The 27,682-nt window shown below is 42.2% G+C and overlaps 1 protein-coding gene across 6 annotated transcripts in view; it reads right to left on the bottom strand.

The window, feature by feature from the left end:
• The window catches only part of fhod3a (formin homology 2 domain containing 3a), a 69,910-nt gene extending 44,784 nt beyond the window's left edge, over positions 1 to 25,126 (bottom strand). For 2 of the 6 annotated variants that reach the window (XM_082521742.1, XM_082521743.1), the window contains exons 1-3: positions 24,551 to 25,124; positions 17,940 to 18,049; positions 13,257 to 13,324 (exon numbers count right to left, since the gene is read on the bottom strand). In XM_082521742.1, coding sequence (XP_082377868.1) covers positions 13,257 to 13,324; positions 17,940 to 18,049; positions 24,551 to 24,715 — 343 coding nt within the window. In that variant the 5' untranslated portion in view covers positions 24,716 to 25,124. Of the gene's footprint in view, positions 1 to 13,256; positions 13,325 to 17,939; positions 18,050 to 24,550 lie in introns of all 6 variants that reach the window. The other 4 variants (XM_082521741.1, XM_082521740.1, XM_082521744.1 and 1 more) reach the window with 4 other exon arrangements.
• Positions 25,127 to 27,682: the final 2,556 nt, after the last annotated feature.

Genomic DNA, 27,682 nt, shown 5'->3' with positions numbered 1-27,682 from the left:
AATCGCGACTAGTCGACAAATCGTGGCAGCCCTAATGTACAATATATACAGGATAGCAGCATTAATATAATGACAGTATGAATAGCAGCATAATATAATGACTGTGACGGTATGGAATAGGTTCAGTTGTTTTTGTGCTTATTTACTACGGTGATAGCTCTGGGAAAGAAGCTATCCCTGAATCTGTTTGTCCTGGTTTTATGTGACCTGTACCGTCGGCCTGACGGTAATAGTTCAAACAGTTGGTTGCTGGGGTGAGAGTAGTCCTTGATGATATTGCCAGCTCTGCTGAGGTACCGAGAGTTTGCAGTGACCTCCAGGCTGGGCAGAGAGCAGCCAGTGATCTTCTGGGCTGTGTTGATGACCCTCTGCAGTACTTTCCTGTCCGCAGCTGAGCACCCTGCATACCATGTTGTTATGCCGTACGTTAGGATGCTCTCTATGGTGGCTCTGTAAAATGTCACCAGCAGCCTCTCCTCCAGGTTGTTCCTCCTGAGCACTCTCAGAAAGTGGAGATGCTGCTGGGCCTTTTTAACCACCGCTGTAGTATTTGCAGTCCAGGAGAGGTCATCAGATATCTGCACGCCCAGAAACCTCATGGAGTGTACCCTCTCCACACAGTTCCCGTGAATGTAAAGTGGGGCCGGGTCTGCTCTGCCCTTCCTGAAGTCCAAGATAAGTTCTTTAGTTTTCGTGGTGTTCAGTTGGAGGTTGTTAACTGAACACCACTCAGTCAGTCTGTTGACCTCATCTCTGTAGTCCGACTCATCCCCCCTTGAGATGAGTCCAACCACTGTGGTGTCATCCGCGAACTTTATGATGGTGTTTGAGAGATGGGTAGGGGAGCAGTCGGATGTGTAGAGCGTAAACAGGAGGGGACTCAAAACACATCCTTGTGGAGACCCGGTGCTGAGTGTGATGGTGCTGGACCGGTGGGGGCCGAGTCTGACAGACTGTGGTCTATTTGTCAGGAAGTCCTTGATCCAGAGGCAGATGGGGTGGAGAGTCCCAGGTGAGACAGTTTCTGGACCAGGATCTCCGGGATGATATGATTGAATGCTGAGCTGAAGTCCAGAATAACAATAATAATAATAACAATAAAAAAGTTTATACACAAATTGAAGATTTGTTTAATTCATTTAATTCAGTTATTGATATTTCAGGTAACTGAACTCTCAATCTAAGGTAAAAGCCAGTGAAAGATTAGCAATTACATAACTGTAACCCTGCTTTTGTTTACCGCACATTTCTCACCATTTACGTGAATGTATGCATCTGCAGAGTGGCATAAAAGATTAAATACTCCATCTGCTGTAACCTCATGTTTGGACAATAATGCGTGCTTTCAGTCACATGTCAAGTGAAGTGAAAAGGAAAAGTTGGCAGACAGAAAAGGTCAGACTGCTGAGGACAACTCGGTTATTTTGCGACTGTCTATTTTTTGTCTGTTGGTCTTGGCCTGCAGTACAAGCACTGGAGGCTGCTGATGGAACAGATAGAGAACTCATAGGCCCTGGCTATGGGTTTGTGTTTGAGAGGGAATGAAAGGAAAACACATATAAACAGCATGTGCAGTTTAATACAATTCCCATAAATTCGTCCCCAGAGAAACCATTCGTGATCATACAACAGCAAACACAGAACTTTGTAGTAAACGACGTGCTTAAATATCTGTGCCGTAAAAGAGCTACATACTACAACCTTGAACCGTGATGAAGGCTATCAGCTGTGAAAGAAGCTCAAAAGCAGATGTCTTCAGTGAAGGAACTCATGACCACATAAACACATTCGAACAACTAAAAATATGCATGCTCACAAAGGCATTCAGTCCCCACACACTGCACTGCAAGACCACACTGTGCCCTGTGCCCTTCACATGCCCCTGGCACCTCTGAATTAGTCCAAACACTCACACATAAATAGTCCCTCACAACACAAACAGAAATATAGCCAGCGTCTCCTACAGGCGCCCTGTGTTACCAGAGCAGTAGCTAACAGACTGTATATAAAAGATGGATGCAGTCACAGTGATGTTTGTTGGTGAGTGAAGCCCTGAAACCTTGAGCTGAGCAATTTATTGTAATGTTTTGAAACTGGATGAGACAAATAAGGGGTGCATTACCCTGTCTGATTATCCTTTTTGTCTCTAATGGGACAATAATTTACAAAATGAATGTTACATTGTATCCAGCGAGGTCTAGAAATAGCGAAGGAGCTGATAAAGTCATACGTGGGCTAATTTTCCAATAAGATTTTGCTGATTTCTGACCGTAACAGAAAAAAAACAGGTTTAAGGGTCTTCCACACTGGTTCATAAGCTAGGCCCATCTTTAATATACAGTTTGTGAGCATCCTTGTCATAGTGCTTTGTAAGTGTGATGTTTTCTCCTAATTAACCACATATTTTTCATAAATACACTTCTGCTACACCAAACAATCCGGTTTCATCAACTTCTTTACATTTTTTCTTTTACAAAGCATTGCTGTTTAACTGCTGATGAGTTGGTCTGTAATAATGCTTTCATATGAAGTGTAATATGTCTTTTTCTCTGGTGTGCAGTCAGACACAACAGCTGGTTGTGGGAAATACTCTGGTGTCCGGGCCCACATGCAAATGTGCACACGTGAAACAAGTGCCCAGTGTTTTCCCTTGCACTTCCCCCACCCTTTGTCATTGTGACTTACGCATTCTCACGCTCCATGACGACATCGCTGCAAGTGACTGGATTCACTGGGCATGTGCAGTGACAATGCGTGTCATAATTAAGGCAAAGAGCAAAGAAACTAGGTTTTGCAGAGCTGCGTATTCAGTTTTGTTGTTAGTTCACAGTGAGTGCTGATGGTCATATAGTGCCAAGTGACACTGTTCCAAAAAAGCCAACACATGATTCTTTAAAGGAGGTTCAAATGGCTGCAAAACTCTTTTGCTGGCTTTGAAAAATTACTTCTCAACAAATGTTCTTGGAAACAGACGTGTGTATATATATATATATATATATATATATATATATATATATATATATATATATATAGACAATAGACAAAAAGAGCATGGACAGCAGACATCAAAGGAAAAGGGAAAACAGATGCAGAGAGTGTGAGCACGTTAAACACAGAGGGTGAATCCAGCAAAAGTCTAACAGCAGTGAGGATGAGTAAACAGAGAGGATATTGGAGGAAGCGTCCTGCTCGCTGAGTGGATTAGCTGGTTGAAATCTTGCTCTGACTCATCACGCTATTGCTTGTTATTACGCCTCCCTTATGTGTATGTGCATATTGTGTTTCCCTTTGTGTGTCCCTAATAGAGATGCCAATGTGGTGTATAAGCACAATCACATCTTCCTGAAACTATTTCCCCTCTTGTTCTCATGACCCACTGTATGAGTACTAGTGGCTGCTAATGGTGTGTGCCTGTGTGTAATTCTGAGAAGGAAAGAGTTTGTGTACCTGAAGCAGTGTTACAGAATTTCTCTGTGTTGGCTTTATAGAAGTAACTAACATGAACTCAAATCATATTAGAAGCAGTCCAGCCAAATCCAGTCACTCTATTAAAGAAGCCCAGTATAACCAACAGATAACCTCAATATGGTTAGTTACTTACTAACTAGTTACTAACTAGTAACTAAGTTTGCGTGAATAGCTGAGCTTCTCTACACAATACAGTATTTGGTACATAATATTGTAGTTCATAAATGTTAACAGGCAGCTAGTGCTAGCTAATACTCAGAAGTGAGTGCGCTGAAACCTCCATGAATCAGGTGACCTGCTGATGTTGGCTATTTTCACCAACAATGGTCAAAGGACTTTTTCAGCTGTCATTCTTCTAGCTAATGTTAGCTAACCTTAGGTCATCTGCTAAAATAAATAAATTGCTTAATACCCAAGGTAGCAGCTAACTGGCTAAGCTTAGCTTGCGGGAACCTGCTATCAATCAAAGCAATCACTATAGCACCTATTTGCAACCACTGATCAGGGTTGTTGCTTGCAAAGGCAGGGGAATTTGGATTTTACTTAATCTTAGACACTTAGAAATTGTCATTGGCAATTATAAAGTTTTAAAACATAAAAAAGTTGCACAGCAGCCAGAAATTCTCAGTCTTTGTTAACTCCAACGCAGGTTCACATTATTGAACAAGAAAGCCACAATATATACTAAATCTAGAAAACAGTGCCATATTGGCTTTACTCTTCTTCACCTGTAAGTCAGCAAACCGTTGAGCTGTGACGTTCAGAGATCCTGGCTCGCTGCTTCAGCTCTGTCTGGCAGGTGCATTTCCTCCTTGCTTTGTTTTTCCCTTGTGTTTCTTTCCCTAAGTGCTTTACCATTTCCCTGGAAATCATCCCTCGCCCCGTCTCTTTCCACACATCCCCTAAACCCATCATCTCTGAAACCCTACGGCTGGATAAGATCCCAAGCCCGCAGATTCTCCTGATTCTGGATGTTTAGCTCGGGGTAATTGTAATGTTTTATTGCATTATGTAATACCTTCAAAATGATTAAAACAGACCAGCCAGAGCTTTTTGCCGGCACACTTGGGTGCATATACGAACAAGCCCAGACATAACACTCACAAGAGCGTACAGCCACACACACATACTCTATGTCAATATATATTTCTTACTTTCTTCCATTAAGCCCACAGAGGTTTTGGAGAGCTAACCCCAAAAAGCAGTATGTTGTGCCACAGCGCAACAGTTGGCCTTCTAATGTTTGTCAGCATGACTGGAGCGTAGGGAAAACCCTGCCACATCCACAGAAAACACAGCGTTATAACACACACCACACCACATCAGCGGATCAATAAGGAGACACACAGCTGGAAAGCAAGACCAGATTACACAGAAAAACCATAAAAGCTATGAATACCTAGCTTCCCTGTATGTTCAGCGGATGGCTTAAAGCTAGAGAGAAGGAATAAGCAAGTAAAACCTAAGAGTTTAAGGACTTTTCATTGCCTCTGCAAAATACATTTAAGACCTTACTGTGAGGGAAACGCACTTTAAAAATGAAAATATACTCTGATGTAAGTTCAAACTTAACAGTGAGGTCAAATGAAACTGCATCCAAATGTTAAATTATAAACTGTAAATGGTCTGGTACTAATATGGCCCATTTCTGTTCAGTTGAGCACCAACAGCGCTTTCTATTGCAAGTCATGTTCACCCAAAACACACACAAACAGATACAGCGCGTTTATGATGGATGTGATATTGCCCAAGGGCACTTCGACACACGAATTAGAGGATAAACCTTTAGACTGACCTGACTGGTAGACAGCGTGCTCTACCACATGAGACACAGCTGTATTCTAATAAAGAGACAACAATACACTGTAGCTGTTGTCAAACAGGCCAAGAGACCTATTGTTAACCCTTCTGGCAACCTCTGGTTGCTAGGGAAATTAGTAATTCCCTGACTAGTTGGCGGACTGGAGGTTGATGGCTGTCACCTGGTCCGAGCAGTCATAAAAACAGTGCTGTTGCAGAGCAGCGACCTGCTATTGCAGCTCTTCAGATTCGGTTTCACCCAGCGACTGCCAGCACCCTCCTGCAACAACCCACCAACCAGTGAGAGAACACACATTTTTCCCTAGCAACCTGTGGTTGTCAGGAGGTCACTGACCGCTCTCTTGGCATGCATGACTGGGACTAGGCTTTAGCAATACATTTTACAGCCAGCAACCTTCAGTAATCATTCGCCAGCTGTTTGGGGAATGTACATTTTCCCTGTAGGCCTGTAGTTGCCAGTGAGACTGGACTGGAGACCCGTCCTCAACCACTTGTCCCTAACCACTTACCAACTGGTTGGCAAATGCGCAGTTTCCCCAAGTGACCTGTACAGTAGTTGCCAAAGGGTTGCTTTAGGGTTGCCTAAGCCACAAGTTGGAAACATCGACAAGATAAAGCCTTGCAATTCTTTCCAGAAACCAACATTAACCACCAAAAATCATAAATGCGAATCTCTTTGTCATTAAACTCGCACCTTCCCTCTCTCTAAAAGGCTAGCTAGCAAGCTCTTTTTCATTATCATCAATTTGAACATTTCCATAAGTGCACCGCAAGCTGGAAAATCTGGCGCCAATGCAACTATAAACATTTAATCCCTTCAAACTGGATTCTCCTTCATTGCCTGCACATGTGCTTTTTCCAGAGGTTCCAATTTTAGCAATAGATGCAACATAATCTACTACTGAAGTGTAAATAAAGTCAAACAGCATTAGTGCAGCAGGAGAAGAGAACGACTACAGAAAAGATAAATGCTGGTGGCTTTTCTACAGCAGCCACTGCTGGAAAGTTTTTCACCACTACACCTCCATCGCTAATGCCTCATCTGCACATCTCTCCATCTCTAACAGCAGTAACTAAAGCATGACTCATGTGGGCTCTCCTCAGGGTCTCAGCTGCTGGTGAGGGTAGAGGGGAAACTATTTGAGTGATTTTATTTTTTTGATTTTTTTTAAATTTCATTCCTTCCTTCTCTCTGTGAAACACACATTAAAATAAGAGCACAGTGTTCTGTATTTGGAATGCAGAAGTGCTGATTTTAGGTGGTGGTGGTGCAGAAAAAAAAATGGACACATAAACAAACATTTTCACAGAAGGTGCTCTGGTTGTGCATAGATGAAGCAGACTGAGCGGCAGGACTAAACTTGTCTAACCCTTTGCACACAGTTCATAAGCATAGCGAAATATCTTTGTTGACTCAGAAGTTAGCAGGAGGATAGTGCACAACTTCTTGAGCCAAAGCCACAGGTGTCTATCAGAACAATGAAGCATGAAGATTATATGGAGCTGAGCTGAGTAAATATAGATTCAGAGGAAAAACAATGCAACCCAGGAAAAGTAAGAAATGTTGAGGTTAAACAACTGCAGCTGAGTCTTTTTGAATAATATAATTCAAGATATGGTGGGAAACATCAACAGGGGACAAATGGACGGTGGATTAAAAAGTAGGGTAGCACAGTTATTAGAGGGCACCATGCCAACAACTTGACTGCTCAGTCACAGATGTCCTGCAGCAATACCCCCTCCCAGCTTACCCATTAGCAAGCATTATCTCCATGCCACACCATGCCATTACCCGGCCTTATCTCCCACAGCAGGGGGACACCAATGAAGTAAATCGTTGTCAGAACCAGCTGTAGTCATTTCTTTTTATATAGCATCTTATAGCCAGAGTGAACAGAGGTCCTGTCAGGAAATCTAGCCTAAGTAGCGACTACTCATTTATCACTCAAGACCACCCTGTTGGCAAGCTTAAAAAGATTGTAATTTCTCTAACTCTCACTGATGCCATGAAATCCTTAAAATATCTGTAGTAAACCCTCGTTTGTTTGTTTTTTTCTTGTTGTTTTTTGAATAGGGCCCTGTTTTATTCAGTAAAGGCAGGATCAAATTATAAAACTGAAACTGAAATGAAGATTCTGATGTGTGAATCCTGCAGTGAGCCGAAGATAAGACAGATACAGACACAATCTTCAAGTTTTCAACGAGTTGCTAGTTTGTTATGTAACAGTAGAACCCGCGAAAATCAAAGCGAGTTAAACTTCCCTCCACCCTAACCTCTGGCCTCCACCTCTTCTTGACAATACGATGGGGGGTGATTAGAGACAGATAATTGGCGCGCAGAAATCCAAGCCAATTTTTTTAAAGGGCTAAATTCCAGAGCTCAGTGCTAAGGGATTGAAAAGGGTCCAAAACACATGCAAGGCCTTTTGTTCTGCACTCCGACTCTTTTGTTTCACCTGCTGTACCACTCATTACAGGGAGCTTTACCTGTCAGAGAACATACCCTCGCTGTTTTTGATCACTTGAATTACTGCATATCCTTTGACTTGAGGAGAGGCTGGGAAATGAGGCCGCATGGGAAACAAAAGCTTTGGGAATCTAAAACCATTTACTTCCTCAAGCTCAGGTCCAGAGCCCTGGGAGTTGGAAGGTTCTGCTCATAGACAGCGTAAAAAGAAGGATGTAGCTTTCAGAGGTGGGGCATCGATAAAGGATAGTATTGTAATATTTTTCTTGGCAATATTGTATCGATACTGGGGCACTAAACATCCATTTTTTTAAAAAATTAAATACATCAAATAAGATAAGATAACCTTTATTAGTCCCACACGTGGGAAATTTGTTTTGTTACAGCAGAAAGTGGACAGTGCAAAGCTATATAGCAAAAATTAGAGAACACTGGAATAGAATAAGAATAAGATACTGTACACAACTGTACAGAATAGAATAAAATAAAATACTATATACAATACAATAATATATACAATAGGATAAAATAGAATTCAAATGCTATATACGACTGAGTAAAAATACAACTTTGTCAGAAAAAGACAATTGCACTTAGTCTCATTGCACATGTGTGGGTTTGTGTGTTTGATCAGCTGCAAATATATTCTGGGAATACTACAAAATGGCTAATCTTCTGCACCAACATCCTAAGATAACATTAGCCGAGCAAACTTACATTAAATCAGCTCAGCTGAAAAACCAACGTCGCACTTAGCTTATTATTGCACATGCACAATCACTTTTGACTGTAAGGCGATTACACAGGGCATCTAAAAGGAGGCAACCTTTCTGCAAACAGTTGCAGTCTGACTTGGACTGACTGCAATCACTCTCAGAGAGATGATCAGAAAAGTCTGCAAATAATTGCTAATTTTTAAATTAGACAGATCGGCAACATGTTGCCATCGGTCTTGATTACTCTTTGTCAATGAGCACAACATGAGGGAACTCGACTCAACTGGCTGCAAGCCGATTGCATTGTGAGTGTATTTAATAGTAGACTGTCTTATGGCAGGAGTTCAGTGACAGTGTTGGCAGGTTTGACCATCTCATTCAGCAAAAAAAACCCCAAAAAACAAAACTAAGGTGCGAGAATGTTATCTTACTGGATAAATCAGAGTTTGAGAACATAGTGAAAGAAAGACGACAAAATGCAATATATGTTATTTGCAATACTTAGCATAGCACAAAATGTTAAAAACTGAAGTATACTGTATTGTACAAGTATTGTGATAATATCGTATCGTGGGGTGATTCCCGCCTCTAGTAGCTTCCAGGTTTGGTGAAGCCACCAATGCAAAACTGCCTTGAGTCTGCACTTAGTGGACACTTTCCTGATGGCTTCATGGACTCATCGCTTGATTCATGTTATTCAGAGAACAACATTAAATCCATATTGTGAATTTTGATCATTCTAAGCGTCTGAAAGGAGTATTATCTACGGTATGCTCACTGGTTTGTGACTGACCAGTTCTTAGCCACTCGGAATATTGATTTCACAATCATATCCATCCTTTATTAGTAACATCTGGTTTAAAAACATCAAGATGACCACGGTGAAAACAGTCATCCCTAGAAACTGATGAGTTACATGACAGCAACTACGTCCATCTTACTGTCTATGTTTCTGCACGGGAAACGGGAAACCGCCAAAAACTGCAGTTCCTTGAATTGCCACTAGGGGCTAGTTCAAAAAGCGAGTCAATCACCAATAATTCTAATATTAAAATTTCCAACTTTAACAGGAGAAATAAACAGGTTTGCAGCCTGGTACGATTTTTTACAAAGAGTGGATTTACAGATTGACTGGCTTTAGTCCATATGTAAAATTCCTGCAGTCAGAAAAATCCATCAGAAGTACAACAAGAGGTAAACTTCACATCATCCTTTCCCTTCCTACCTCTAAACTTTTAATACCCCCAGTTCTCCCTGATCTCCATCAATCAACCCCTTTGCTTCCTTTAACTCTCACATTTAGTGCAAAGAGGCTCCACTGTGCTGCCTCCCTCACGTGTTTCTGTGCTGTCAACACTTTCTAAAGATAACACCTCAACTTCACCCCCACCCCAGAACCGCCGCTCTGTACTCATCAGCCACGATCCACAACAACTCTTCGACTGTGACAGAGGCAGCTAAAATTAACCCTTAAACAAAGGGTTCTGGGCAGGCCGCGTGATGGACCGATAGAAGGGATGTGAGTGTAGGTGGAAGTCTGCACAAGCAGATATTAAAAGTTAAAAGAACAACTGAAAGAGACAGTGCAGCAGTTGAAAGTATAAATAATGAGGTTCGGGCCACAACTTCTTAACCTGAAGCTGAGGACAGTGAGGACACCCACAATGCATAAAAAATGAACAAAACAGCCTGATTTCCCAGCGGGGTTCAGGCTGGAGACGTTCAGAAGACCTGGATCATTAAAATGCCACAAGGGCCTCTCGAGCGCAGACAGAGTGCCTTCACCAGCAGTCAAAGTCATGGCCTTGCTGACCATGTCAGTGTGTGTTTCTGTTCATGTACCAGGGAAAAATTCATTAACTCACAAACATAATCACACTCTGACTCACACAAACTCCCACCGTAGAGCTGCTTTAATCCCAACCGGAACGCCTGCATGTAATTCAATCTATCTGCAGAAAAGCCAAGAAATGCCCAAGAATGCTGCGTTTCTCTTAGTCATTCAAACTTTTCTAATCCCTGCAATCTTGAAAGAAGATCACTGGATGACTGAAGGAGATGTATCCAACATTTAGCCTCAATACAATGATGTTTAGATCTTTGCTAATTGAACCTAGAAGGTCACGAGACCAGTAAGATTAGGAAAATCTGTAAGAAATGGAGCATTTCATGCATTTTAATCATAATAAACGCACAGCTTTTCAGTCACAAACATTTCATTAATGTGCATCCTTGAATGCAACGTGATTTTTCATTTAGCGGACAGTTTGCTGTCCACCACTCGGAGGATTTGAAGGTTAAGGCCTAGAAAGATTAGAGAACGTTAAACGGGTGGATGAGTGGACAGCTGAAGCGACACTGAGTGATGGGGGGTGGACAGCAGATCTTTAAAGTGAATAGACTGCTGTGACACGCTTAAGCTATCTGCTTGTATGTTTGTTTAATGCGGCAGAATTACACACTGCCACTTCCAAATATCAAGTCCCGTGCAGATTTAGTCGTTGCCCTGCATCTGTGCCGTGCTAACTGAAATCTGGATTGCGGTCAGCATAGTAAACAAACTCTATCATCGCACGTTGGCACTGGATAAAAATAAGCGATGCCCTTCAAAAGAAAATGTCTCTGCGTTGATGATGGCGATGCAACTTTTTCTAATAAGAAGCTGTTTTTCATTTTATGCGTAAAGGGACAAATAAATATAGCCCGGCGCTGTTTTTTCTCCAAACCATGGGAAGATCCCTCATAACGGCTGGATGTGTGGGTGTGTGTATTACATGGTCATGGGTGTGAGAGAAAGATTTAGCTTACATCAATCCTCAGTGCATTCACTCAGGCCCATCAGAGGATGAAGAAAAACACTGTAGCAGTTTTACATCTGTAAGCAAACAGCAGTTTATATGTTTGCAGCAGATGGCTGCAGATCCGGGTCAGTCCTCATCCCTTTCAGAATGAGCCCGTCTGTTTCCAACAGCCCTCGAGCCTAAAATTTTCTTTAGAGGACAGCAACTATACATCCATCATAATCTACTGAAAGGAAGTGGTTTAAGGGAAAGTGGGAGGATGAAAACTGCCGTTTGCAAAAAGAAAACTTCATCTAATTACAATCTAATCACTATAAAAGGTGATCAAATGCAGCCAAATCTCTAACAGGTCCATTTCAGAATACTTTTTTTAAACTATTTTTAAGACAGCAAAAAAAATGCCCCATATATACAAGAACTATATTTTTTGTACCCTTCCTAAGCACTGCTTAGACTGACCTTTCACCTCATTAACATCTCGGCCGGTCTTGATTCTAGGATCCAGAATTAGCTCTGCTATCACTGGCATGAAGAGTGTTGACCAAGTAGGAAAAAGTCATGGAGGAAATGGGTGAAGAAGGACACACCCCGGGGAGAGAAAGCATGATAGAGTGGGATAATTTTAAAGGAGGGTTTTCCCTAACAAAACGTAACCACAGCGCTAAAGTGTTTCAGTGCAGTGCCTCAGCCAAGTGAAAGGAAAAAACACAATCCCAAGAGTTCTCCACTGCTGTGGACAGAAAAGACACTGATAGGGTACAAACTACTGACTAGGAAATTGCACATTATTCATCTCTATACTCTCTTGCTGCCTTATAAGTTTCTTATAACAGCGGTCCTCAACCCCCGGGCCACAGGCGGGTACCGGTCCGTGAGTTGTTTGGTACTTGAGCTACAGTACCAAGATTTGTAACATTTATAAGGTGATTGTTTAAAAGCCTGAACTCAAGAAGTGTTGATCTGATGAGCAGGAAAACTGAAAAATAGGCCAGAAACAGCCTGTTAGGTGTAACTCCACAATACCTCAGTTAGCAGGTGTGTAGCTACACCCAGATCTATCAATGTCTACAGATGGATGACTAAGCAGAAATTTAACACTGTCAAAAAAGCTGTTTTCTTCTGTTTGAGACCCTAATCACAAGTGATCGTCAGCAGAATTCATGTTCATAAAAAATTAAGCTGAAATCCATTCAATAGTTCTCAAGAGATTCAAATAATGACCTGGTAGCATTAAACAAGTTAGCTCTCAAGATCTAACATAAATTATGTGCACGGTCCTTGTCAGCAACACAGAAGATCCAGGTTTGTAGGCTCATCTTAGCTGCCTCTGCCACAGAGTTGTCCCTGTGCTTACTCTCCTCTCATGCCCCTCCTTTGCGTTTAATCTCATAAACGGCTGTGGCTACAACTGTAGCTGCCTCCACCAGTGTGTGAATGCGAGAGTAAATGAATAGTGGAATTGTAAAGCGCTTTGGGTGCCTTGAAAAGCGCTATATCAATCCAATCCATTATTATTAATATTAGAACTTTCTCTTCAGACTTATCACTAAATACTTGAACTTTACTGCTGTTATCTTTTTTCCACCCTCTCACATAAAGTGAAAGTCACACCTCTCTCCCTGTTGTTTTTCTCCCCGTATAGCAAAGATGAGTCAGGAGCATCACACTGTGACGGCTTCACCAGAAACCAGAAGCTTCTCTGCAAAAAGGCTCACACACGGCAATGGTTTTTTTCTCAGTGTGTCAAAAGATGTGGCAAAAACATGAAATTGCCACGTTAAATTTAGAGAAGTTTCACACACACCAGTCAATCCAGCTTCCAAGTGGGCGGTTTCGGGTTTGAAGTGTACCACTTGGAAAACCCTGGGACGGCCATTTAAAGGGGGGTTACAATGTGCTCTTAGGCTCGCTGGTGCATCTGACGGCATGTGCATGTGTGTTTCCAGGGAGAAATGTGTTACAAACATGTGGCACAGTACTCACCAATGCAGGCGTGGACGCGGACTGTCAGCTGGGTCCGTAAAATAACGCTGTGCTTCTTCCCTCTGGACCTGAGAGACATTGGAGGGAGGAAAAAAGAGAATTAAATTTGAGTCAAAACTAAATTGTCTAAGTTTTGTCTCTTCTATCATAGCCAAAAACAGCTGACATGATGAGACTGATGCACACAAACGTGGGCGTGCATTACATTTATACCCCCATATTGATACACATCTGATTCTTTTCAGACAGCAGAACGGCAGCAGACATAACAGGCATTTTCACAAGTGCGCACCTCCGCGTGGCATCGTTCCCATGAGCAAACACTCATGGAAACCCTATTTTCAGTGGGAAGGCACACAAATGTCAAGATAAAGTACAATATTATGTTACGCTATCTGTTATACCCTTACGTCCTAATCGCTAGGAACTAATCAGCGACTTCAATCACTAACAAACTGATACCATCCAGCCCACGCAGGGAAAGCATGACTCTGATAGCATTTACCGCTGGAATTATGCATAACATGCTCTTAGGAAAAAACAGTCAAACAAGAGAGCACCTGGCCTCTAATCCTTCTATTACAATGTTATCAGATTTGCTAGGAAATAGAGCAAAAATGTTAACACAATCTTTGAGATGCGAACAAACACAAATTCATTTTTCTTTCTTTTCTGGTAGTCTGTTGTGTAAGAATGGCAGTCAAAGCAACTGAACTGTGGGAGGAAAGTTAGGCTAGCATGAAACACATAGTGGTGTGGGCACACAGTTTAACTATATACTGACTTGTCAGTCACAAAGTAGGCCCACTCTAAAGTATTCCCATCATTAATTTTGTTGATTGAGCTTTAACATCAAGTTGCCATAAACAAGACGGTCGAGATGGTGAAGGCAGTTTCCAGAGGTTCTCTGTCAGAAGCTTCCACTTTCTGGACTTCCAGTTTCATTGGGGCATTGAGATAGTCCAGAATAAATGAGGCTCCTTTTTTGGGTCATTAATGGTCTTCTGGGGAAAAAATGTGGCAATAAAAAATCATCATGGAGTTGAAAGAAATGGAGTGACTGCAAAATATTGACTGAAAAGGTGTAGCCTGTAGCTTTAGCTTATTACATCCACCCTTTTTACATTGAAAAATCTAACTGGCAACACTTTTATAACTAGATTTTACCAAACAAAGACCAAATCACCAAAGAGAAACTAATGCTTCATAAACAATCGGTCCTTAATTTTATACCTAGTTAGCTTTATACCATGTCCACTTTTTATACCGCCTATCTTTGCAACCAGGGAACTCGCCCCCTGTTGGATGTTAGAAGAATGTAGATTTAAGGCACTTCTATATTGCCTTTTCAGACTCATGGAAGCTACAGTTAGAACAGAAGCAAAAGTTATGGGCCTAACTGTACATCCTTCTTTTATACACAGTGGATGCCTGTGATTGACATAAGTATGATATGTTGAAGTCAGGCGTAAAGGGTTCAAAGGGAGATTCCTTTGCATCACAAGCTACAGCCATCTACAGTGACTTCCAGTGGAAGCAGAGCAATTATTGTCACCCGAGGGCTTTGTTTACTGTAAGCTGTGGAGAGCACTGTCCTGCCATAGCTGCAATCACAACACTGTGTTTGATGTGTGGAAGCATAAATTCAGCTAACACCAATGTGCTCTTTAGAAACCTGCAGATATTTTTAGTGATAGAGAAGTTTCCGTTTTCTGGATCAGTTATTTAGTAAAAACTACAGGGAAAAAAACCCTTTTCTCATTATTCTATAAAAGATATTGTATGTGTGTGACCAGCAGACTTTATGGTTATTTATAAATTAAAACTGTTATTGTGGGATTATAGAGGTTGTGGCTGATAACTATTTTAAATGGATCCATCTAGTCAATCCTGATATCCACTGCTTAAAGTTTTTATTTCCCAGATGCTGTTAAAGGGAACCATTGTGTTATCATTATGCTTACAGCTCTTGAATTCTACTGCAGGAGTTTTCTGTGATTCATAATTGCACTTTTTTATCCCATGCTGGGCCTTAATGCAAGTAATGTTCAACGTCGGATCAAATGCAACTTAGCCAAGTTTATTCTGATTGGCTGCCCCTCACAAACAGAAGGTTTGAACAAGAAGTGGGCAGGGCTTCTTGCCTAAGATGACCATATTAGGGGTATCAACCCTCATTGACATCATACAGCTGTCTGAAGATTGACCTTTTTGCTCACAGATATCATTTGCATGTACTGACCTCATTATTTGAAACTCATTCAGCAATGTAACAGTATATACTTAGTATGACAGAAAAATACGTTAACGCATCACCGAGCCTATTAAAGCACATGTTAAAGGTACGTTCTGACATTGGTTGGGATTAATTTAGTCTTTTATAACACTATATAGACAGCTTTCATTGTGCAGAATGAATTTAGAAAGAATTCATCCTCACCCTTTGTGACATTTTGCCAAGACGAGGTCAAACCCAAACCAAAAACGCATGATTCATTTCTTACTGTCAGCTCATTATGACCTCGGTTAAAGCCACAGTTTGATAGAATGACTGACAGAACTGTCCAATCCAACCAGTTCCTCAACACAAACGAGCCTTTCTTCGCCTATCTGTCATCTGTCATATGGCTTACCGAGCGCACAAGAAAGATACACACATTTGAAAACAAATAGATAGATATGCACATGGAAACAACCACTTATAATAAACACAGAGACTAACAAGGCTCTGGGGTCTGCCATCACTTATCAGGCAGCCGCCCCCAGTCCTAAACAGACTGACATACCTACACAAACGTACATTGTCACACACATGTGCTGCTGCTTAACAGCTGCCTTCTCCGTGTGGCGGTCAGAGCTCTTTGTGTATAAACGGCTTTGAGCCAATGTTTGCCCGTTTGTGTTACAAGTTACAAGGACTGATCAGCTAAGCAACTGTTTATACTCGTTTTTTTAGATGAGTCTTGGGCAATCAGATCACAAATGAACAGCGCTAAAGGCAAGTATAAAGACGAGACCACCAAGACACATTGCAATTGTTCAAACCACTTCCCGAGGTGGTCTGGGGAGCTTTTGACCACATATCCTGTGTGCTAAAGTGTCCTGATCAATCCCCAACTCTGGCATAACGGGAAATTTATTCGTGGTGGTCCTGTTTGGTCTGGTTCTGCACCTTCTTGGGTGCCACAAATGACTTTGTCCTAACAAAATAACCAGGAGGAAGAGCTAGGACAAACGTATCAGTTCTTGAAATACTTTGTTTTCTTTGCTAGCCCTTTCTTAAACCAATTTAGAGCTTATCTGGCAACAGATTGACGTAATAACTCCCACATAATCACTTCTGTTAGTGAGAGAGTAGGGAAATCTGACCACAACAGACACTTGAAAGCCCCCAACGGTTACCAGTGAGCCAGCGAACCTGGAGTAATCATGCTACAATAATGGTATAGCATTGACAGCATTCCTAACTTTAATTTGTTCTATTACCTAATTTCAGGATTTTCCAATTTAACTAGCTCTATTAATTGATATTAACAAAATATAGTCACCGTTTACGTTTTTTTGAGTTACTTTTGCCTTCATATCAACTCAAAGCAGTTTGGCCGTTCTACTCAAAGTCACTTAAATCTTCTTCATCCCCATTCTAAAGCTCAGTTTTCATTTCAGCAGGTCACGTTGACCATCTCTACTTGTCTAAATGGGCTGATTAATGAGAAGTTGAACAGCGTGTGTAGCTGGAAGCCACAAAGACAGGATTGCATAATAATGTTGGACTCAAATTCAGGTTTTGGTTGTAACTTGAATCCTATACAAATGTATCCGACGTTGAACCTTAGTTGCTGGTGCTAATATGCTAGCCTCAGGCCCTGAGGTTTTCTCACAGTTTTTAATTGCAGACACTGGCCACCTATCAGAGAAGAAAACTGTTTCCATTTGCAATATAAAAATTAGCACACTTACATGACCTAAAACAATACCATTCAGAGGAATAGGCGGAGAGATGCTAGAGTGCCAGGAAAATTACATGTTATGGGATTTACAACAGATCCAGGGTAGGGTTGCTGTAGCCTAAGTGACACGCTAACACAGTTTAAGGAATAAAAAGAAAATCAGGTTCACCAGGGACTGAAGTAACATTCACTATAATGGAAATCATATGCTTGTCAACACTAATGAGCCACATACGAGTTTATGAGTTTTGAACAATAGCCAAAGCACATAATCTAAGGTGATTAACATATTAAATATTCAATTTTCTGGGTGTAATCCTAATCCTGATTTACTGAGATGTCAATACAGCCAGGAGGTTTGATAGAGGTTTCAAAGCCCTTTTACAAAGTCATCACACCGTCGTCTCTACATTCAAGCTGTAAACTGTGAAATACTGTCACAAAGAAGACGAGAATATTAATCATACAATGGGAGAATAGCTGTTGCTGTGGAAGGGAGGGCACACGTGTCCTGCTTTCCAGAGTGCTTCATACTTTCCATGAACTTGCGCTTCCAAGAAATCCATATCCAACAGCTTGTGATTCTCCCCATTTTATAAGAATGAAGAAACTCAGAAAATATGTGTACGTGTATGAGGGGGGAGAGGGCGCGGGGGTCTCGCTGCTTTAGATATTTTCGAGTGGTGAAGAGAGAGAGACTGTTTGGTATAAAGGGTACATGAGTCACTCTCACCCTGTGTCGTCCTGCTGAAAGCCCTCCAGCTCGTCCCTTTGCTCAGCCAGCGAGGACTCCAGATCCAGATAGGTTCCATTGTGGGACAGCTGAAGTGCACAGTCATCAAGCTACGGGATGGCAGAAACAAAATATACAAAGTTAAAGTAATAAAGGAAATACAACAAACGTGTCACTCTGCACACAGGGATGACCCATTGGGCTTCCTTTGTCTAGCGTCCCTTTACTATGTATATCCATGATTCACACCCCCTTTAAAAAAATAAAACAAGAAAGAACAACACTTTGAGCCTGTAAAATAAAGCCAGTTTATGGGGCAGGGGTTTGAACACAAGTGCACACAGTGGTCTGTGAAGGGGTGAGAAGCATTTGCAGGGTGCCTCTGCTTTCTGCATTAAAAAGCTGTTAAGGGAGTTAACTCGTAATAAAGGCCGCAGAACATGAAACCAAAACCAGAGTGGAACACAGCGACGGAACGGCACATTTTATTGCATTAAATACTAGCTGTGAAAAATATAACTCTCAGCTCGGCTCTATATGTTCGTTGAGCGAGCACAGCCTTGCACATGTCCAAGTTTTCGCGCTGGCGATTGATGACTTTCTGAGTTTTTTCACTTCTCATCCACCTCGCCTTCATGCATTTGCATGATCTAAGGTAACACTGCAGAGGGGCCTTTGTCAGAACTGACCCCCTGTGCTGTGTAAGAAGAAACCCAGCTGAGTTTGCGACCAGGTGCACAGTAATATATCAACCCGCCACTGGCACCAATGTTTATGAGTACGGTCACGGGTCGATAGCAGGTGGGAGCATCCGTCCCAGAGACAACTCTTAAAAAGCAACTTACGTCATTAGCTCGCAACAATCGGCTCTGTTTTTGCAACTGCTTCCTGAAGCTGCTGAAGTACGAATAAGTGAATGAGATCAGAGTCGCGCATTGGTATGTAGCAGCTCGGTGGCATCAGTGGGTTTAACTTAGATTGGCCTCTGGTGTGCTGCCAAATCCACACCCACCCACCCGGACAATCCATTCAGGCTGTGTGACGACAATTTCTGACCACCGATCACAAGACCTGCTGCTGCTTTCTGTCCATTCCTCCCTTTCAATCCTAAACAGAGAGACGGACTGTCGCATGGACTCACAGCATAAATATAACCTTGCTATATTTACTCTCCTCTGAGGCAGCATGAACACTGGAGCTCAAGAGTGGGTGTGTCTATGGGGGCAGGCAGCACTGCCTGAGCTGAAGTATTGGAAAGGGGAACCTAAGAAGCAGCAGGTTAGCATTATTTAGGTAATCCCAGAAACATGACAGTTGATAAGGACACAATGAATCATCTGTGTCAAACCTTCTAAGGCTGAAGGATGACATCAGTGTGGAAGTGCCAAATGCTGCAGTTCCTCTAATGGCCATTCAAGGCTGCCTCCCAAAGCAAGTACACTCATGTGATAAAATATTTATAATAGTATTCTACGGATAGTTTCCCCCTTCATGACAATTCTGCATTTTTTGGGGTTTTTTTTCTCATCTATCTGGATATTTGAGTTAGGGGCGTGGCCACATTGATTGACAAGTGTGCCAGAGCCTGCCTGGCCTCATCCAGCACTCCAAGGCACTGGGTTGGAGTTCTTCACTGCGTGCAGGCTGTTGGTCCCTCTTGGAGGATTTTCAAACAGAATACGTAACTTATATTAAGGCTTGTTGTGCGATGTACAAAGAAACAGTTTGCCCACTCTACCCTCTCATCCACCCTTTCATCCGGTGGTGGAAAACAGTGCTAATGCTAACAAAATCCAAAACCAGGGACTGATATCATGGTGGCTATGTCCCTGTTTTATACTGTCCATGACAGAAGCACATACTGTTTCTTCAAAGTTTAAAAAAAAGTTAACTCTAGCACAGGCACCATGCTAACAATAGGTTGGCATGGTAACGTGCTACTTAGCAAACAATGCATTACTTTGACAGAGTTTAACCACTGTGTGGAAATGTTTAATACCAACGCTGGTGTTGGTATTGGGTCGATACTTTGCTTCTATCCTTCTATTCTAGCCCACTGAACTGTGTTAAAAAAATGTAAAGGTAATTTTTTTGGAAATGAAAAAAAATATAAATAAACTTTTAGACAGGTACATTTAGATTCCAGGTATGAAAAAAATCAAAAAACACATAACTAGCTGAAAGGTATGTTTTTTTTCGATTGAATAATTATTATGAACAGTAAAAAATCAGTGATTTATTGTGCTCCCCTAAATATACTCCCTGTATAGGTTTAAAGTATCAATGTTGGTATTTATTTATTCACTTGGTTTTGGATCGATACCAACATTTGCAATATTGCACAGGAAAGATGGTGAAAAATCAGAATATCATCCAAAAATGGGTGTCATGTTTGCATGCCCTATGTTATTTCCATCCATCCTGAGGCTGTTAAGACATTTCACTGAAAAGCACAGATGTCGTCCTCACAGTGGAAAAAGTCAGGGGATCAGAAACCTCACAGGGATACATTGTCTTTGAAGCAAACACACCAGACCACACTGTGATCCCTCAAAACCTGTGAGGCTGCCACCGTGGCTCAAAATGTTAACCAGCTGAAAAGGAAATGCAAACACTTTAAAGGTAATCTCTGCGCTCCATAAATAGTTTCCCCAGCTGTTAAAGTCAAGCGCGATGCTACTGTCCTTCACACTTTTCATGCACGTGAGATTTGGTAAATCTCAAACCGAAAGAGAGGGGGTGGAGACAGTGGGCAGGTGAGGGTGGGGTTAATCACCCTTTGTCCCAGTGGCCTGGTTTTTCATGGAGGGACTAAAACAAAACAACAAAACATTTCTTGTGTCTAATCTGCTGCCATTATCAGCATTTATTTTCTTTTCAGCAACATCCCAGGCACGCTGTCTGACCCACGCTGCCCTCCTTTACCTCCACACAAGCACACTAACACTGCTTCAGCAGCGAGGAGTAAGCTTGGTCGTCCAAATGATGTCTCTTTTTTCTAAAACACGTAGTAATAACACAACACATCACGCTGCATGAGGCCGAGAGCAGCGGTGGCTCCAAAGAGGAACCGCAGGCTCTTCACAAGTCAAGTCTCTGGGGACTTGCTAGAGCAACACTTATTGGCTTGTATATACTTCGCGCTCGTTTTAATCAAATTCTCCCTCAAGAGCAAAGCAGGAGAAAATAGGGGAGAGTAGAGGGAGTGGGGGGGAGGAGGTGTAATTACTTCCATGTTAAAACAACACCGGGTCTGGTGGTGGTGATCGCATTTAACAACACTCTTACATAACTTACAAGACAACTTTCTTTAAAAAAAACTTTTTTCTTGCATCAAAATCAAAGCCTCAGAGGCTCTTTGAAGAGCGAGGGGGAGGGCGTGTTCAGCGTCGGCCATTAAACCTCCAATGCTGCTTTACTGGGAACCTTTTGGTAGTGGAATAAAAGTCGAGCTGTGAAGTCTGAGCTTGTTTGTGGCAGAAGCTGTAGCTGGTCGACTGATAGCGACCTGAATATCTGATATATTATTTTTATAATTTTTTTTGTCTCATTGCCTAAATTAAGTTGGGAATGTCTACAATCTAGCCTTTAGACTGCCTTTATCATCCACTTTAAGTTGACTTCCTTTAAAGCAGGAAGAGGTCAGTGATGATCTCTGCTGCCAGAATCCAAACTTCTGTTTAGCAGCTGGGACAAAGTGACACATCCCCGTGCACACCAAACCAGCAATACACTAATTTAGCTTTGGCAAGAGGTTCTAACCTTGTGTGTCTGTGTTTGTGTGTTTGAGAGTACGAACTGCTGCACGGCCATAGAGGTGGAGGAAGAGATGGAGGAAGAGGTCAGGAAAACCGCGGCACCCAAAGTGAGGAGAACAAAGTGTCGCAGGGATCCAGGCCCCGGCCGCAGGAATTCTGGGACAAGTGACCTATACTTTACATGCAGCCCAGCCAGCCGTGCACAGAGCTCTACCATCATCACAGCATAATAACACAGCAGGCTTTTTTTTCTTCCCCTTAGAGGAGAGCACAGGAGGTTAAAACAAAAATCAGGGAAAGGCTGTTTAAACAAAGACTAACTGAGAAAGCAAAGAGAACTGTCAGAAACAACTGAGCGCTTTTGACATTTTCCAATTATATAATAACACTCGAGCATTATAAGCACCAAGTTTTAGATCTGGACGGTCTGACGGGCAAATTTGCAACCACTCAAATTCATCCCTATAATCTAAGTGCAATATCCATTTGCCATTGCGCACAGCCTTCCTGGTGATGCGAGCGAAATTGCAAACACAAATGCAGGCTGTGCCATCTGTCCGACTATAGGTTGTAATCATAAGCTTTGCTGTGCCGTGGGCCATTTTTCATTTGTTTCGCGGTTTTTAAAGATGGGGGCAGCTAAAGATCGTCTGGTTCGGAAAACCGCTTCTGCTGCTTTGCTCTCAGGTCTGTGTGCCAGCAGTTAAAACTCCCCATTTTTTCCAGACTGTGCCAGTTTTTGTTTTTTTGTTTTCAACTCTGTTTAATCTACACTTTCAGCTTTAACTGTGTAGCAGCCACATAAATCATAAAAAACAAGGTCACATCTGCTGCACTTGTGCAGCCTCTGTGGGTGTGTTTGTGTGTCTGAGTCAACCTTGTCTGTAAGGAATGCGTTGCTTTTTCCTTCTTTTTTTGGTGGGGGGGTTGCTTAAACACTGAAATTGACTGAAAATGGTATCTCTTCTTCTCCGTCACACCCACCGTGTCCCATCGCATGTAGGTGAATGAGGCACCTCGGGATAAATCTGGCTGAACTAATGCCTCTGTGCAGCCACCTGTCACTGCCGCATGCAAAGCAGAGAGCAAAAAATACAGTGGGAAGCTTTATTCAGTGTATTTGGGACTTCAGGGAGGTGGGGTGTCCGTTTGTGCGTAGACTTCTCAGCAGAGAAGTTCCATTTTAGAGATTTCCTCAAGCTGGTGGAGATCCAAAGCCTTCCTCTGTGGCACTTTAGTGTCAGAGTGCCCACATTTACGAGTCATCAGGGGCATTTAGAGAAGTTGGTGTGAGGCAGGATGCCATAATAGGACCTGTGATGGAATGTAATTTACTTAGGTACTTTGCTGAAACACACTTTTTCTCAGGTTTTGCAGTTGAAACTGAAGACCCCACCAGTGAGAAGCAGGTATAGCTACTTCAATTCAGCCTTGAGGTGTTTGATGTTGTAAAGTAAAGACCCTACAATGATAAAGTGAAAACCATGACAATTAAATGACCCCCTATTAGCAAGGCTTTGAGCAACAGTGGAAAGGAAAAACTCCCTTTTAACAGGAAGAAACCAATGGCAGAGCCCGGCTCAGGGAGGGGTGTGACCGGTTGGAGGTGATGGAAGGAAAACAGGACAAAACACGCTGTGGAAGAGAGTCAGAGTGATAACAACTAATGATTTTATGCAAATTGTGTATAAACACAAAGTGAATGAAAAAAGGGGTGTGACTAAGAAACAGAGTGCATCATGGGAAGCTCCGAGCAGCTTATATCTATGGCAGCGTAACTAAGGGAGGATTCAGGGTCATCTGATCCAGCCCTATCTATATGCTTTATCAAAAAGGAAGTTTTAAGCCTAATGAAATGAGGGAGAGCCTTCCCTCCCATTCTACTTTTATTTTCTAGGAACCACGAGTGAGCCCGCAGTCTGAAAAAACAGAACTTAAAAAAGCATATTCACTGAAAATTGCAAATGAGCTAAAGGTGCTGCTCAGTATACGCAGGAAAAAGAGAAGCGTAAAGACTAAATGTGCCCAGAGAGGTTGACTGGGATGGGAGACACAGGTGGTGAGGGCAGACATGATGGAAATGAGGGAAAGAAACAAAGACCAGAAATTTAAAAAACAAACATAATGCAGAAAACAAACTTTCAAAGATAACCGAAAATAACTGATAGTTTCTAAACAAAAAGGACCACGACAGTTTTAATGTACTTGTATCTACTCAGCAGTATATTATTGATCAGTAAATAATGGGACAGACACTTACATGTAATCAGTGAATCATTATGATGTCATAATGTGATATATATGATTCTGAAAAGGCCTATTCTGCATAAGTTAACTTTGGATGTAATTTAACTATTAAGCATAATTGTGATTCCAAATAACTAAATTGTGCCAAATTTTCTCCTTTAAAAAAACCCCACTGTATTCATTTGTAATCAAACACAATGTTTTCCCCTCCTCTTGTTTTTGGTACCCTATGCCACCCCAATTTTTAAAATTCCGGAAACGCCCCTGTTAATCAATGTGAAGTGAAGTCCCCTTCTTCAGGAAGCTCCGCGCTTCAAGGCGAACACTTTATTTCAAACCCAGCGAGTTGTGCTTCCATGTGTTCTTTAAATAGCCTCTGGTGGATGGTGGCTCTGGAAGTTTACTTACAAGAGGCTTGAGCATAAAACCAGCATGCGTAAACTGAATGGAGTACGCATGTTCATCTATAAGTGTGTTTGAGTCAAAACATTAAAATAAATAACTAAATAAATAGCTCCTCAGTGACATTGTTAGTTGTCTCTAAGTCCAGAGTCATCTCCTAGCTTTGTGTGCAGCATGACTTGTTTACTACCCTGTTAATCCTACCTTGTGCGGAGCTTTGAGGAGCCGGTGGACTCCTGCGAGCTGGTTGATGAGGGGGATATCCTCTCTGAAGGAGTACAGGGGGGGTCTGGTCGGCTCTGGAAAGTTGGTGCTGTTGAAAGGATCGGTATCATCTAAAAACTGAACCCTGCAGACGAACGTGGCCATGGTGCATCCATGCAAGTGGTTCCTCTGTGAGGGCAGCCCGGCTTAATCAGAAGCGGAGCAGCTTTCTCTCCTGGTAACGACAACAAACCGCGGTCTCCAAGCAGCGCAGCAGCCTGTCCTCCCGCAGGACGGAGTGGATGGCACAGAGCGGTCCTCGCTTTGGTTCTGCTCCCTGAGCCTCCTCCTGCTGCCGCTGTGTTATTCTCGGAGAGGCAGGTGTCTGCAGGCGGACTTCAGCTCGGTGCCGGAGAGTGAAGGATCAGCGCAGCTTGGGACAGCCGGTCTGCTGTCTGAGTCCCAGTAAATCCACCCCCACCCCTCCGGTGTCTATTTTCCCCTCAGCCTCATCTCACCCTCCTCCCCCTCCTCAGATCACTGTCTCCGACTTAGCTGTGGCTTTCTATCTGAAGAGGAACGACACTAATCCTGTGGTACGTTTATGTAGACCAATGCAAATATTGAAATATTAATGCATGACCCAGAAGACCTTAGAAACATTACAGACGAAGCAAACCACCGGCTGAATACAGAGAAGTACATATATAAATACATATAAGAATGAATGTAATTTCCTCCTTAATGAGAGTTTACTTTACTTTATTTCAATACTGTGACACCTTTATTGAATAATGTATCAAATGAAACTATACAGGCATCTACAGTGAAAAGTGTGTTTGATGGAGTTTGAGGTTAGAAAACAATTCAGGTCAATTGTGACCTCTTTTGGCCAAACGCAGAATTGCAAGTGAAGACGTCTTGACACCTGCAATAGACAAACAGCTACCGCAGCTCTCCTTTCTTCTCCTCAGGTTGGCGACCGTTGCCTACCGATTACAGCACCTCATGGCCGTAAACTGGAGAAATGATTTTAAAAATGGATGAATAAAATCCAGACTAGTCTCATTTTTATTTGTTTATTTGATTTATTAACAATTTGACATTGGAGCTGCGTTATTAACCCCTATGTGGACTTACAACTACAAGGTTATTCATCATTTAAATGGTAATCAGCCTCTTGAGAAATACTTCAGTTTAGATGAGGTGCGTGGAGGGGTCAGTGGTTATCGGCTGCTGTTAATTTTAAGTGGGGTCATGAAATAGGAGACAAATTATACCTCACAGCTCCACGTTGTTTTGTGTGCGTGTGGACAGGGCCTCAAACCTGAAACACCCATGCACATTTACAGATATGTTTTGTGGGTTTATTTATGATAGGCTAATGGCAGAGAAGGCCATCTGATATCACCCTGGGTCAACACACAAATGATGATTTCATTACCAGGCCTCTGGAGAACTTCAAGACATATTGAGGAGGTAATTTAGCCATTTGAATCAGCTGTGTTGGATCAAGGTTACATCTAAAGCCTGCAGGACACCAGCCCTTGAGGCCTGGAGTTCCCCCACCCAGGGTTTCCCGTTTTTATCCCCGGCTGTTTTTATTCACATCTCTAACTATAGGCAGGACAATGGAGGCCTCTTGCATAGATGATCAGGTAAGTGCGTCAGGCTACAGTCACACTAAGCCAAACGGTGGTTTGAGACCACATAGTGCAACCAAAATTATTGCCACCATGTGCACCTCACAATGAAAACTAGTTGCCCTGAGGTTGAGGGTGCTGCAAGCTCAGCCTCTGGGTGGCCTTTTGATTGCTGCAACCAAGAGCAATTGATCTTAGACAGCAAAGAAAGTGCAGTCAGTCACCGACCAGAGGTTTTCCTCAACGTCAACCTGTTTTTCGTCTGATCTGACTGGAACCTTAAAGTGGACCTCTTAATGTTTCCCTTATTCTCTACCATTTATCTGCCATCGCTCATATTAAACAATAAGTTCCAAACACTGAGAATTGTGTAAGTGATCCATGAGAGCCAAAAGCTGAGTGCGCACACTGCTCTGTCGCAACAAGGCCCTTTATAAATGGAAATATAAACAATTAACTCATGCAGTCACAGATGAACTTAACAGATAGAGTTGTATATAACAGATTTGAGCATAAGTTTGCTACCACAGTGAGTGGGTGACGTGTCTTAGTCTGTTTAACACACCTGTCACCTGTGTACACCGCAAGCACTGTAGTGCAGTGGGCGAAATACCTCTTTATTACCACCAGAGGGCAGAAGGCCAGTCTCTTTATTTATTTATTTTTTGTTTTAACTGCGAATGAAACAGTGAAAAAGTAGAAGGACGTTCAGGAAGCACTTCCACGCTGGGATATACAGTACTTTCCAGAGTCTAAAGTACCACGAAGGAGAGATAAAGGAAAATAAACATCAAGGACAATTATGCAAAACACACGTTTGCGTTATAGCAGCGACCCCAAGTGGTCTAATGAAGCTGTGCCGCTTGTGCTTCCTCAAAACAGGGTCCCAAGTCCATGTTCAAGGTTGGTGATAGATTCTAACTGCTCTACTGTGTGATGCAATCACAGACAACCACCAATCACAGCAAAGCACTGAGTCTATGTATGGGGCCATATACCGAGCGACCTCCTGTTTGTCGCTGAACTGGTTTGACAGACACATTTCTACAAAACAAAAGAATAAATTACAATTTGAAAAATCAAATCCAACCAAGAAAAATCCAAATATGACAATCTGATTTAAAGTTTACATGCAGAAACACTCATCTAGTTGCCACGCACCGATGGCACCATGGTGCTCGAAGGCCAGACTGTGCTCCACCTCTTCAACAAATAAACATAGGATACTCAAAGGCAACTTCCTCAGCAGAGATAAGACTCCACGCAGCATACATCTTATGTTGATTACTGGTTGTAAATAAAGCGTAAAGGGCATAAAGAGTTTCCCACACGCATCGAAAATCACAATTTTACGGCTGTTATCTTATCTGTAGTCTTGGTACATAAGGATTAGGAAACATCACCTTGTCTAAATGTGGGCTTGATCACCTCCCAACCACGCCTTTACACCGTGCATGGAAGTCATCATGAATAAGATCATTTGCAGCAC

The sequence above is a fragment of the Aulonocara stuartgranti genome (genome assembly GCF_965226115.1).
Source record: "Aulonocara stuartgranti genome assembly, chromosome: 22".
In the NCBI taxonomy this organism is placed as follows: Eukaryota; Metazoa; Chordata; class Actinopteri; order Cichliformes; family Cichlidae; genus Aulonocara; species Aulonocara stuartgranti.
This window is presented reverse-complemented; position numbering and strand designations above follow the sequence as displayed.